The sequence below is a fragment of the Abramis brama genome (assembly GCF_963993115.1).
Source record: "Abramis brama genome assembly, chromosome: 17".
Taxonomy (NCBI): Eukaryota; Metazoa; Chordata; class Actinopteri; order Cypriniformes; family Leuciscidae; genus Abramis; species Abramis brama.
In genome coordinates this window covers 16445202-16456527 of record NC_139979.1, presented here as the reverse complement: position 1 = coordinate 16456527, position 11326 = coordinate 16445202, and the positions used below count along the sequence as shown (strand labels likewise).

The 11326-nt window shown below is 35.2% G+C and overlaps 1 protein-coding gene across 1 annotated transcript; it reads left to right on the top strand.

The window, feature by feature from the left end:
• Nucleotides 1-2954: 2954 nt before the first annotated feature.
• mylipb (myosin regulatory light chain interacting protein b) lies at nt 2955-9934 on the top strand. The gene is made up of 7 exons (XM_084088426.1): nt 2955-3190; nt 3750-3940; nt 6069-6254; nt 6339-6536; nt 6637-6801; nt 7389-7794; nt 9164-9934. The coding sequence occupies exons 1-7, from the start codon at nt 3104-3106 to the stop codon at nt 9329-9331; spliced, it is 1401 nt and encodes a 466-aa protein (XP_083944552.1). The 5' UTR covers nt 2955-3103; the 3' UTR covers nt 9332-9934.
• The last annotated feature ends 1392 nt before the right edge of the window (nt 9935-11326 follow it).

Below are 11326 nucleotides of genomic sequence, written 5' to 3'. Positions count from 1 at the left end.
AATACCCCACAGATATTTTAATATAGCATGTTAAAGTTGTCACTTTTTAGCCCCTTTCACACAGAGATTCTGGAAAATACACAGATAAAGTGACCCGGGATTTGACCCGGGTTCGTTTGATTTTGGTTCATTCACACTGCCAGTGATTTTCCGGAATCAGAGAGTGTGTTCACACACAACCCTTAAAAATCCCGTAAAGACATGTGACGTGTGACTTGTAATGTCTCAGCAGCGTCTTAAGTTTGCTTATGAGCTGCGATTTCTCTCTCGAGAAACCATGCTTGTGCATTTTTTTTTCTGATTTGATCATAAACGGCATTACGTAACAGTTACCGTTTCAGTAGCTGGCGAACGATCCCGGCTTCAGCGGCATCACTACGACACGGCATTATTACGGCTTTTGTTCACACAGCACACGTTCCGGGACTGAACAATGTTACTAGGTCCCCAACCCCTATGGTAGGTTTAGGATTAGTTGTGGGGGAGGGGTTAGGATTAGGGGAGGGTTTAGGATTAGGCAATCAGGTGCTGACTTCAACGAGGGGGGTAATAATTTGGCAGGGGGTAGAAATTCGGCACAACACCTGTATCAATTCCGGGTCGTGTTTGCGTTCACACAGAAGGAGTTCTGGCAATTTCCTGGCAATTTGCCGGGATCATCGTGTTGTGTGAAAGGGGCTTTTGAGGGTGAGCAAAAACGCACCGTTTTTGTGTCTGTCCCTTTAAATGCAAATGAGCTGCTGCTCCCAGCACAGAGTGCGGAGCTACAACAACTTGTGTCCTTTCACTGATTTAGTCATTGATTAGCATATTCTGTCTTGATAATAAATCAAGACAGAATATGCAAGGTTTATGTAAATTGTAGGGTTCATGATGTCACTAACCTGGGAGGAATGTCCTGTAGTCCCTACCAGCTGTTTGTTGGATATGGAGAGTTGTAGTCCTTAAAAAACGATTTCTTTAAAAGCAAATATCTCCCTTTGCTTTTAACTTTGAGCGTCGTAACTTTGCAGATGTTGTTTATGTCAACATTACACACTAACTAAAGTTAGAAAAGTGAAATCATAATCAACCACCCCTTTAAGTTTAAACTAGCTAAAACATACATTTTAGTCTGGGACTAAGGCCTTTATTATGAAACCGGGGGTGAATGTACTAATTTAGATGGACATATTTACATAGTGCTTTATACAATACAGATAGGGCCTAAAGCGGCTTCACGGTAGGCTAATAGACAGGAAAATAACAGTGTGTTGCAAAATTCATTAATTATGAAACTACTTCAATTTCAGCTGCAATGCGGCTCTACAGAGGTGGCATTCAGCTCAGTTCAGTTCAATGTTGATTCAATTCAGTTCAATAACTGTCAATGTTACAAAGGTAGGCCTAATCATTTATGAAACGACTTTAAAGGCAGGGTAGGTGATTTGTTGCAGAAACATTTTTTTGTTATAGTAGTTGAAGTCTCTTCACATCCTGATAGCAATCACTAAGTCAAATGGTCTAGCCTATATTGTCTGTGGAAGGCATAAGACCATAAAATTGTCGTCCAATCATTGCATTCTGAAAAATGTTTCTGGAACAAATCACCTATACCTTTCCTTTAATTTTAGCTTTACAGCAGCTCTATAGATGACAAGTGATCAGTATCAATTGGGTTATGATCCCACATGTACGCATATACACCACTCTAAAAAAGATGGTTCTTTAACGGTTCTTTACACGCAGTAACAGTTCTATTTAGTACTGTATCGTCCTGAAGAACCCTTTATATGCTGAAATGGTTCTTTGTGTTAGAGTTTAGGGTTCTTTATTCCCGCCTTTTTGTTTTTCAAATCTGTAACTGTCAAAGCCTCCTCATTACTGATTTTCTGGAGCTCAGCTACAACTACAGTTACTACACAGACTGTCAACATACTCTCAACAGGTAAATTATTTCTTTCTTAAAATGTCTATAAATTATAACTTTAAAAATTGTAACAATCATTTCCTAACAATCATGTATTTTTCTCTTTTTAATTTAACAGAACATGTAAGTGTGAGCAGCTCTGTTTAGTTAAAGGATATTCATCTCATCATCTGCAGAGAGAAACTGCCCACTCAGAATACACACATAATGAAGGACGTAAAGACAGGGGATTGTGAAGATATTTCACTGGAACTTGGTCTGTTGTTAGCGCACTGTCATTTTTGCTATGTCAATAAAAAATAACAGTAGCCTACCTAATTGACACAACATGCTGTTTTTTTTTTTTTTTAAATGTAAAACCCAAATAGAGGCAACAAGATATAAGACCAGGCAAATAGAGGGCTAAAAAACAATATTAATACATAATTTATATTAAAAAAATATATGAATCATAGTAATATTAATAATATGAAGATACTAATATACTAATATTAATAAAAAATAAATATAATTGAAAATGTTTATTATACTATATAGCACTTTCAAAGCATGGTTCTTTATGGAACCTTATAAAAAGGGTTCTATTTAGCACCAAAAAGGGTTCTGCTATTGTTACAAGCCGAAGAACCCTAATTTGGTACTGTTTAGAACCATTTTTTATGATCCCATGTCACCCACATACCAGTTAGTCTCAAACAAAACTGTTGCTGCTTGTCATACTGTCTTTATGTCCATTTTGTTGTATTGGTGTTGTAATATGCCCCTCATATTTTTAATGTTATTTTGTCACTCGCTGTCCTGTGTGTATGGAAGGCCTAGGCTATATTTAAAATGGTTTTATGTAAATTATCACCAAGACTTGTTGAGAAACGCAATTAGTACCAAAATGGTCGAATGACAAATTTACTTGACTTTTTTGTGGTGTAGTAGGCTACATATGAAAGCGCTAAATGCCTCATTCGTAGTTACAGACGCCTTTGCGAATCAGTTCGAATAAATAATTTAAAAGAACCGGTTCAAAAGAACAATTCGCGAATCGGACATCAGATAACGGAGAGGCGGATCCTTAGAGCAGGGCTTCATAAACCTCCTCTCGCTGTTTTTCCAATGGGGTACGAGTCAGCCTTGTGACTGAGCTACAGGTCGTTCTCTCCGCTATCCTGGACTGTGTGTGAAACAATAACTGCATTCACTATGTTATGCCACATAACTCGTCCGGACTCGGTGGTTCTGGAAGTGGAGGTGGACCCAAAAGCAAACGGAGAGGACATTCTCAATAAGGTGAGTGTCTAGAATTAACGAGTTTAGTTTGCGATAGTTATTCAATCATTACATAAATACATTTGTACTAAGACTCATTAGCATAGCGTATAGAAAGCAAAAGTAATCATTGCCATGGCAAATTACTGTATAAAACTCTTCTTCTTTTTTTGCTTTATCAATGTTTCATCAGTTGTTTAAAAAAAGAATTACGTTTATTGTTTTAAATAGTTATTTTCTATTATAAATAATTTGAACTATTTAGCCTCTTTATTGGAATATTTTGGCTGTTATTACTATAGTATTTAGTATTTTAGAAAAGTCTATACACAAAAAAATTGTAGTTACTTATAACCTAACTACACAACTTTTTGTCATTCTTATGTATGTTTCAGCAAATTACTATAAAAGCAGGTGTTCTCTCATACCACATTACCACTTCAAAAGTCCCTCTTATGTAATACTTTTGTCTTTCTAAAGGAGGAGGGGTGCAAAGAGCCCAAGTCCCAGCATTCTTCGGTTAAAAGCACACACTTATGCATGACAAAAAAATGCCCATGGTTTTGTTTTTAATTTACAGATATGCCGGAAAATGGGAATCATAGAGGTGGATTATTTTGGACTTCAGTTCACCGGTGCAAAGGGAGAGATTTTATGGATGAATCTCAGAAACAGGATTTCTCAACAAGTGGACTGCCTGTCTCCCTGCAGACTGAGGCTGCGAGTGAAGTTCTTTGTTGAGCCGCATCTAATCCTGCAAGAGCAAACCAGGTGAAACTCCTCCTAAGTGAATATAAGTTGCAATATTTTATCATAGTGCTCAGAGTTTGTGCAAATCTGCGCAAAACAGTATTTTTCCATTTTTGAAAAAACAGGATTCCTCTGTGGCTGCAGAATCTTTGAGGTTTCACATTTTTGCTCAGTCTGGAGAACTTGAGGCACGTGGATAACAGTTCTGTTTTTTTAGTTGTTTTTCTCATGAGCTCAAACAGGAAGCAGCTGCTTAAAGTGTAAAGCTGCATAGTTCAAAATTCTGTTTGCCTCTGCGGTTTTGTGTTATTACCTTTGTCCCATATCTCCATACATCTTTTTATATATCTTTCTGGCTCTGTGGCAGGGAGTTGCCAGTGTTCATGTTTGCTCTTGAAACTGGCACTCTTTCAGTTAGGGAGTGCCTCATGTAGGCCTGCTGAGGTAAATAATATTTCTCCGGAGGGTTTTTGGAGGCTCAAATGTTTACAGATGTTTCTTAAAGTTTAAGAAAAGTAAACACTGAATACATTAGCAGTACAGTGCGTTCCCTAAGTAGAGACTAGTGGAGCTGTTCGGTCACGTCTGACGAGGGCTGTTGGTGGGGGTGGGGAGGTGTCAGTTTGTCTGATTCTGAGTTGAAACATGTTGTAATGTGATTCTGCCTCTTACATAATCTTATACAATGGTGGGACAAGATCCAGCGCACTCTCCATCAGCCTTTGTTAGTCTTTCTCAGTCTTTAAATCCATGATAATGACAACAGATTAATTATTATGGTGGAGGCTGTGTGCTTGATTGTTTTATATTGAAATACATATTGGCTAATATTCTATTTGTCTTTTTGTGATGCAATACCCATTGTAGTAAATACACCAATTGGCAATAGGTTAGATCTGCATTATTGCCAGAAATGAATGACAAAATCAAGAATAAATTACAAAATGTATACTATTTCTACAAGTGATTTATATCAAGTTGTAAAAAATATGTGCCAGAAATCCCAACTCTGCTTCTGTTACCTCAGTTCACCGGGTTTAGACCGCTGAGTAAATCTGGCTTCAAGCCAGCTCATTTTTTAGATAATATCAGTGGGCTGACAGTGCATGAAAGTTTCTGAGAGATACAACTAGGCTGTATATTATAGTGTGACGATTGAAAAACGGTTAAATATTCATGGTATTTACACAAACAAGTATCTCAGTTAACCATGTAAAGCCTAAATAATAGTGGATGGAACAGTTTATTGAAACTTTAGACAAAATATAAAACAAAAAAAGTTATGTTTTGTATCATATTTGATAAAGCAGGCTTTTGTGGCCCATATAGTATATGGCATAGTGAGAATATGGCGCTCATACCCGAGGAGGAGAAAACATCAGTTTTATTCAGAGGTCCAAACTGAGCAAAAATGTGAGCAGATGATATTATTTAAATGGCCAAAAAGTAAAATGAAATTCAGATTTCTTGTAATGTAATTCAATGAGATTATTTATTACAGCACAACAGACTACTTCCATAAAATGCATATAAATCCATTTTAACATGATTTTTCAAAAAAAAAGCCTAAAAACTAAACTTCAAGTTGCTTCAGTCAAGTAAATGTTCATCTTTAATATTATTAACATTATAAAAGTTATCCTAACGAGGCCTTTTACTTGCTAAAAAAGTATGAACTATCAAGCAGAGTGCAAAAAAGCACAGAATATTGTATAAAATGGGTTTTTCAGCAAAGTTTTGATCATGTTGATAATTCAGAGGCCTTAGAAATTCATGTATAAAAATATGATACAGTAGGATTATGAAGTGGAGTTATGAAGGATTTTTTTTTTCCTTCGGGCACTAAAAAAACTGTACTGATGATGATTCAGCACATTTCAGTCAGAAGCTGTTGCTTGCTTTATGATTATGTCCACATTTCTAGGGTTTCAGCCAAATTGGACAATTTTTGCCTTTTTTCTTGCCTTTTTGTCTCTATTCTATACATCATTTATTATATGAAAATAATTTAGGTAAATAATATACATTTGTGTGTAAGTATACAGACTTGATTAATGTGCTTCTAGTTCCTCATTGAATAGACTTCAGTGTTTTGTTGCAAAATGTAGATTTATTCAATGTTTTAATGTATTTTTCTGTTACTTTGCAGACATTTGTTTCTGATGCATGTGAAGGAGGAGCTTTTCAAGGGAAGCTTGCGATTGGACGCAGATCAGGCGATCAAGCTCTGTGCACTACTGGCTCAGGCAGAGTTTGGAGATTACAACCAAAACACAGCCAAATACTGCTACTCACAGATCTATGGTCAAGAGCCCAGCCATGACACCATCAACAAGTAAGAACACTGGGAAGTGAATATTCTCAGTCAGAATAACATTTGTTTGGTTTAATAACAGTGCTGTCTTTCATGTTTTTATAGTATTTGTTTGAGGCATAAGGCATTGGAGGGTGTTAGTCAGGCTTCAGCAGAATATCAAGCCCTGCAGCTGGTTTCCTCCCTCAACTACTATGGCGTGGAGTGGCATTCTGCGCGTGACTCTGAGGGACAGGAGCTGCTCATCGGGGTCGGACCAGAGGGCCTGTTTGTCTGCAAAACAGATTTCACCACTATTGAAAGGTACATATATATGACAAATATAAGAAATATTAGTTAAGTAGGTCATTTAAAGATTTAAAATAAATGTTTCTATACCATGATTTCTGATTCATTTCCCCAGAATCGTATACCCAGTCATTCAAATGGCCACTCAGTCTGGAAGGAATGTGTATGTGACCATCACAAAGGACAGTGGGGACAGTATGGTTCTCCTTTTTAAGTTCATCAGTCCTTGTGCTGCCAATGGACTATATCGCGCTATCACGGAGATTCACTCCTTCTATAGGTGAATACTGTTATAATTCTATTAGACTTGCTAGAGTAAAGGGATTTTCATTTTTGGATGAAATAAGCCTTTAAGTGTTTACTGTTTCTGTTCATTCTGTTCAACCAGGGTTGTTCTAGTTTTGAATTTCAATTTTTTTTCTATTTTGTTTTTAAATTAGCATTTTCACTTTAGTTTTTGTTGGTTTTCACTCTGTGAAAGTTTATTCTAGTTTTATTTTATTTTAAATTAAGTTTTAGCATTTTTGTTGTAGCATGTATTTTTTTTTATTATTGTTTTAGAGTCATAGAAAACAGAAAATATTTTAGTTTAGTTTTTGATTTCCCAGTTAAGCTACTTTTTAATTTTATTTCAATAAACAAACATATTTTAATGTTATTTTAATTTTAGTTATTGCTAACAATAATTCAACTGTGTTTAATTACTGAATTTGCTTCAATTTTGAACTTGATGTAAAGAAGCAATACCTAAACTTTATGGGCTCCATTAATGATCAATACTATTGTACATTTTTAGAACAATAAAACAACATTAAAACAATTTAATACCCATGTTTTATTTAACACATTTTGAACTTAACTCTTCAGGTGTGACACTGTAATGAGCACGGTGAAGACGCAATATAGCCGTGACTTCAAGGGTCACCTGGCCTCCCTCTTCCTCAATGAAAGCATTGACCTTGGTAAAAGGTACATCTTTGACATTCAGCGCACATCCAAAGAAGTGTATGACCGTGCCCGGCGAGCCCTGTTCAATGCAGGGATGGCTGTGAATGGATGTGGGAGCCCAAGAGACTTGCTGCTGAGACAGATAAAAATTGAAAGGGAAAAGCGAATGTGTGTCAGCTGCAGAGAAACTCACATTCTCAAGGAGAAGCTCCAAATGCTACAAGATGCCCTGACCTGCGCTCTGTGCTGCGAACAGGAGATCAATGCTGCTTTCTGTCCTTGTGGACACATGTTCTGCTGCTATAAGTGTGCCAGCCAACTTCAGGTGATTATTGCATCATTACTATATATATATACAGTACCAGTCAAAAGTTTGGAAACATTACTATTTTTAATGTTTTTGAAAGAAGTCTCTTATGCTCATCAAGCCTGCAGTTAAAAAAAAACAAAACAAAAAAAAAAACAATAATATTATGAAATATTATTACAATTTAAAATAATGGTTCTCTTTTTTAATATATTTTAAAATGTAATTTATTTTTGTGATGCAAAGCTGAATTTTCATCAGCAAGTACTCCAGTCTTTGGTGTCTTATGATCCTTCAGAAATCATTCTAATATGATTTGATACTCAGTTATTATCAATGATGGAAACAGTTGTGCTGTTTAATATATTTTTTTGGAATACTGATGAGTAAAACGTTAACAGCATTTATTCATAAAAACAGCATTTATTCAAAATAAAAACATTTCTAACAATATAAATCGTTACCATCACCTTTTATCAATTTAACGCATCCTTGTTGAATTAAAGTACTAATTTCTTTTAAAAAAAATAGTTATTGTTCCCAAACTTTTGAACGGTAGTGTATATTGTTACAAAAGATTTCTATTCTAAATAAATACAGTTCTTTTTAACTTTTTATTCATCAAATAATCCTGAAAAAAGTATCTCAGGTTATAAAAAAAATATTAAGCAGCACAACTGTTTCCAACATTGATCATAAATCAGCATATTAGAATGATTTCTGAAGGATCATAAGACACCAAAGACTGGAGTACTTGCTGATGAAAATTCAGCTTTGCATCACAAAAATAAATTACATTTTAAAGTATATTAAAAAAGAGAACCATTATTTTAAATTGTAATAATATTTCATAATATTACTGTTTTTTTTTTTTGTTGTTTTTTTTACTGCAGGCTTGATGAGCATAAGAGACTTCTTTCAAAAACATAAAAAATAGTAATGTTTCCAAACTTTTGACTGGTACTGTATATATATATATATATATATATAGCATATTCAACATTCATGACAATATAAAATCAAAGTGTGATTTTCTCATGCTTAGGAATCGTCATCTAAATTGACCAGTTAAGTTAATGATTAAGAGAACTTGCACTATTAGGTTTACATAACCTCTGGTTACCCTCTTACATGTGTCATCGACCATTAGCGGCTGTTCAGGCTGAAGATCTTGATAATCAGACATTTTCGTTACGCAGCAGTCCTATGACCTTTTGAATTTCACCCTCTGACATCACAGAAGTGTTATATCAGTTCAGTGAAACTGGCACATCACCCAACTGCATAATTAACATGAACAATAAAGAAAAAATATAGAGGTGTAGATAAGAGGAATTTGTTGTATGTTAACAATCGTGATATTTTACCTTCTTACCTCTCTTATCAGTGTTGCCCAGTTTGCCGTTCAGAAGTGGACCGTGTTCAGCATGTCTATTTACCCACCTGTGCCAGTCTACTTGGCCTGACAGAGGCAAAAACCACTACCTTCAGTGTGCCCAGCGGGACTGCCATCTCAGAGGATTGTGCCATTAAAGAAAACACCTGCCAGCTGTAGGATGGAGAACATCTGCACATGGACACTATTGGCCACAGACTATTTTAAAAATACAGAAGAAATGTTAGGAGAAAATATTTAGTGGTTCTATTAAGTAAGCTGAACTGCACAGAGTGAGGGTGGCTATCTAAAAAAATTCTGACTACTGCTAATCATACTGTTATTTTTCATAGTGTGCACATTACAGGCCTAAAAATGAATAAACTGTTTACACTGGAGGCAACTGTTGTGCACGGTACAAAGCAACATTTCCTATGATTTTTTTATGTACTGTATCAGAATGCACAAGTCAATACAAATGTAGTTGTTAACACTCCACATCATCAACTATATTCTTTATCAGAAAGGATTTTTAAAGGTTTATTTTATATTTGTCTTTGTGTTTGTGTATGCAGTTTTATTGTACAAATATTTCAAACAATATATTTCATTTAATTACATGAAATGGGTTTCTTTCTAGTGCTACTGCAGTATTCACAAAATAAGCCTTTAATGCACTATATTACAAAAAGGTCTAAATAACAAAGAGTTATGTCCTCTTTTATACTGACATGTATTTCATCCATATCCGAATAGAATAAAGAGCTTTTACACACCTTTTAATACCTGCCTGGTATTATTATTATTATTTGTTTTGTTGAATTAATACTAGTATAGATTAATTCTCCAGTATACAGTAATTTATTACACCTTTCCATGTGTACCCTTGGTCATGCAAACTGTAATACTATAGTCACACAAACTCAGACACAGACATTTTCTCTTGATCCACTCATATTTAGCAGTATTATTTTTTTTTGTAAATATACAAATTTTGAACAAGCAAACATTGATGAAACTTAACATTATCTAACCAGGCAATATCAACAAATCTCTCCAACAATGGTCCAGTCTATGAACCATGCATGTCTATGAACCATACAGCATGCTGTACAGTACGGAGTCCCATTGTAAAGTTATGAGACTCACGTTTTGCACGTATAACTTGTATGTAGCGATATAACGTATACTGTATGTGTTACAGAACTGATATGTACAGTGGCTGACGTGTCAGAATTGATGGCAAAGGTTATAACTAATATAATGTTATCATGATTCTGAAGTGGCAGTACAGTAGAGTACAGTAAAGACAACTACTAAATATCAGTAAAGAAAATACCTGACAGTGTTATGCTTCTTTACAGAGCATGGCCAGTTAAATACAATGTTGTGTTAGAAGGGAGGCCCCACTGTCTTTGACTTTGAAAACCCCTGCCATAGAGGCTTTTAGTCTGTCCATCAGAGGTGGTTTAAAGGGATAGTTCACAAAAATTTTAATTCTGTCATTAATTACTCACCCTCACATCGTTGAATTGTCGTTCCATATGAATTGAGCGGTTTAGTCCAAATTTTCTCGATTGCTTTATATGATTAACAGATTGAATGTAAGCTTTTATTCAAATACAAACATTTAACAAAATCCGTTGTGTTAAAGCATGTTCACTTGACGTACAAGAACCAATGAGGTTCATTCTCGTGTGTTACGCAGCACATTTAAGCTTCCGCTAGAGCCAGTGAGGTTTGTTCTCACACGTCAAGCACAAAGCTTCTCTTTGTGTTTGCTTATTAATGTTTAAATGTGAATAAAAGCCTAAATTAATTCTGTTCACCATACAAATTGATCAAGTCTCTTCAGAAAATTTGGAATAAACCGCTCAATTCATATGGATTAGTTTTACAATCTCTTTTTGAACTTTTTGAAGTGTCAAAGTGGTAGTAGTGTAGCTGTCAATGGAGGGACAGAAAGCTATCCCTTGATGATGAATGAAAAGTCTTACGATGAATGAAAGACTTATGGGTTTGGAACAATATATGGGTGAGTTATTAATGACAGAATTTTCATTTTTGGGATCCTATCCCTTTAACTCTATCCCTTTACTCTTTCTGTAGATTACATCAATACACCAATAGGTGGCGAAAAGTCTTTATGAGTGAGTGATTGAATCATTCACTTAA

Bases quoted from the DNA above. Each gene is read 5' to 3' on its own strand.
- mylipb (XM_084088426.1), top strand. From the start codon at position 3,104: ATGTTATGCCACATAACTCGTCCGGACTCGGTGGTTCTGGAAGTGGAG. The intron at 3,191-3,749 runs GTGAGTGTCTAG...TTTAATTTACAG, and splicing joins GAGAGGACATTCTCAATAAG to ATATGCCGGAAAATGGGAAT. The intron at 3,941-6,068 runs GTGAAACTCCTC...GTTACTTTGCAG, and splicing joins ATCCTGCAAGAGCAAACCAG to ACATTTGTTTCTGATGCATG.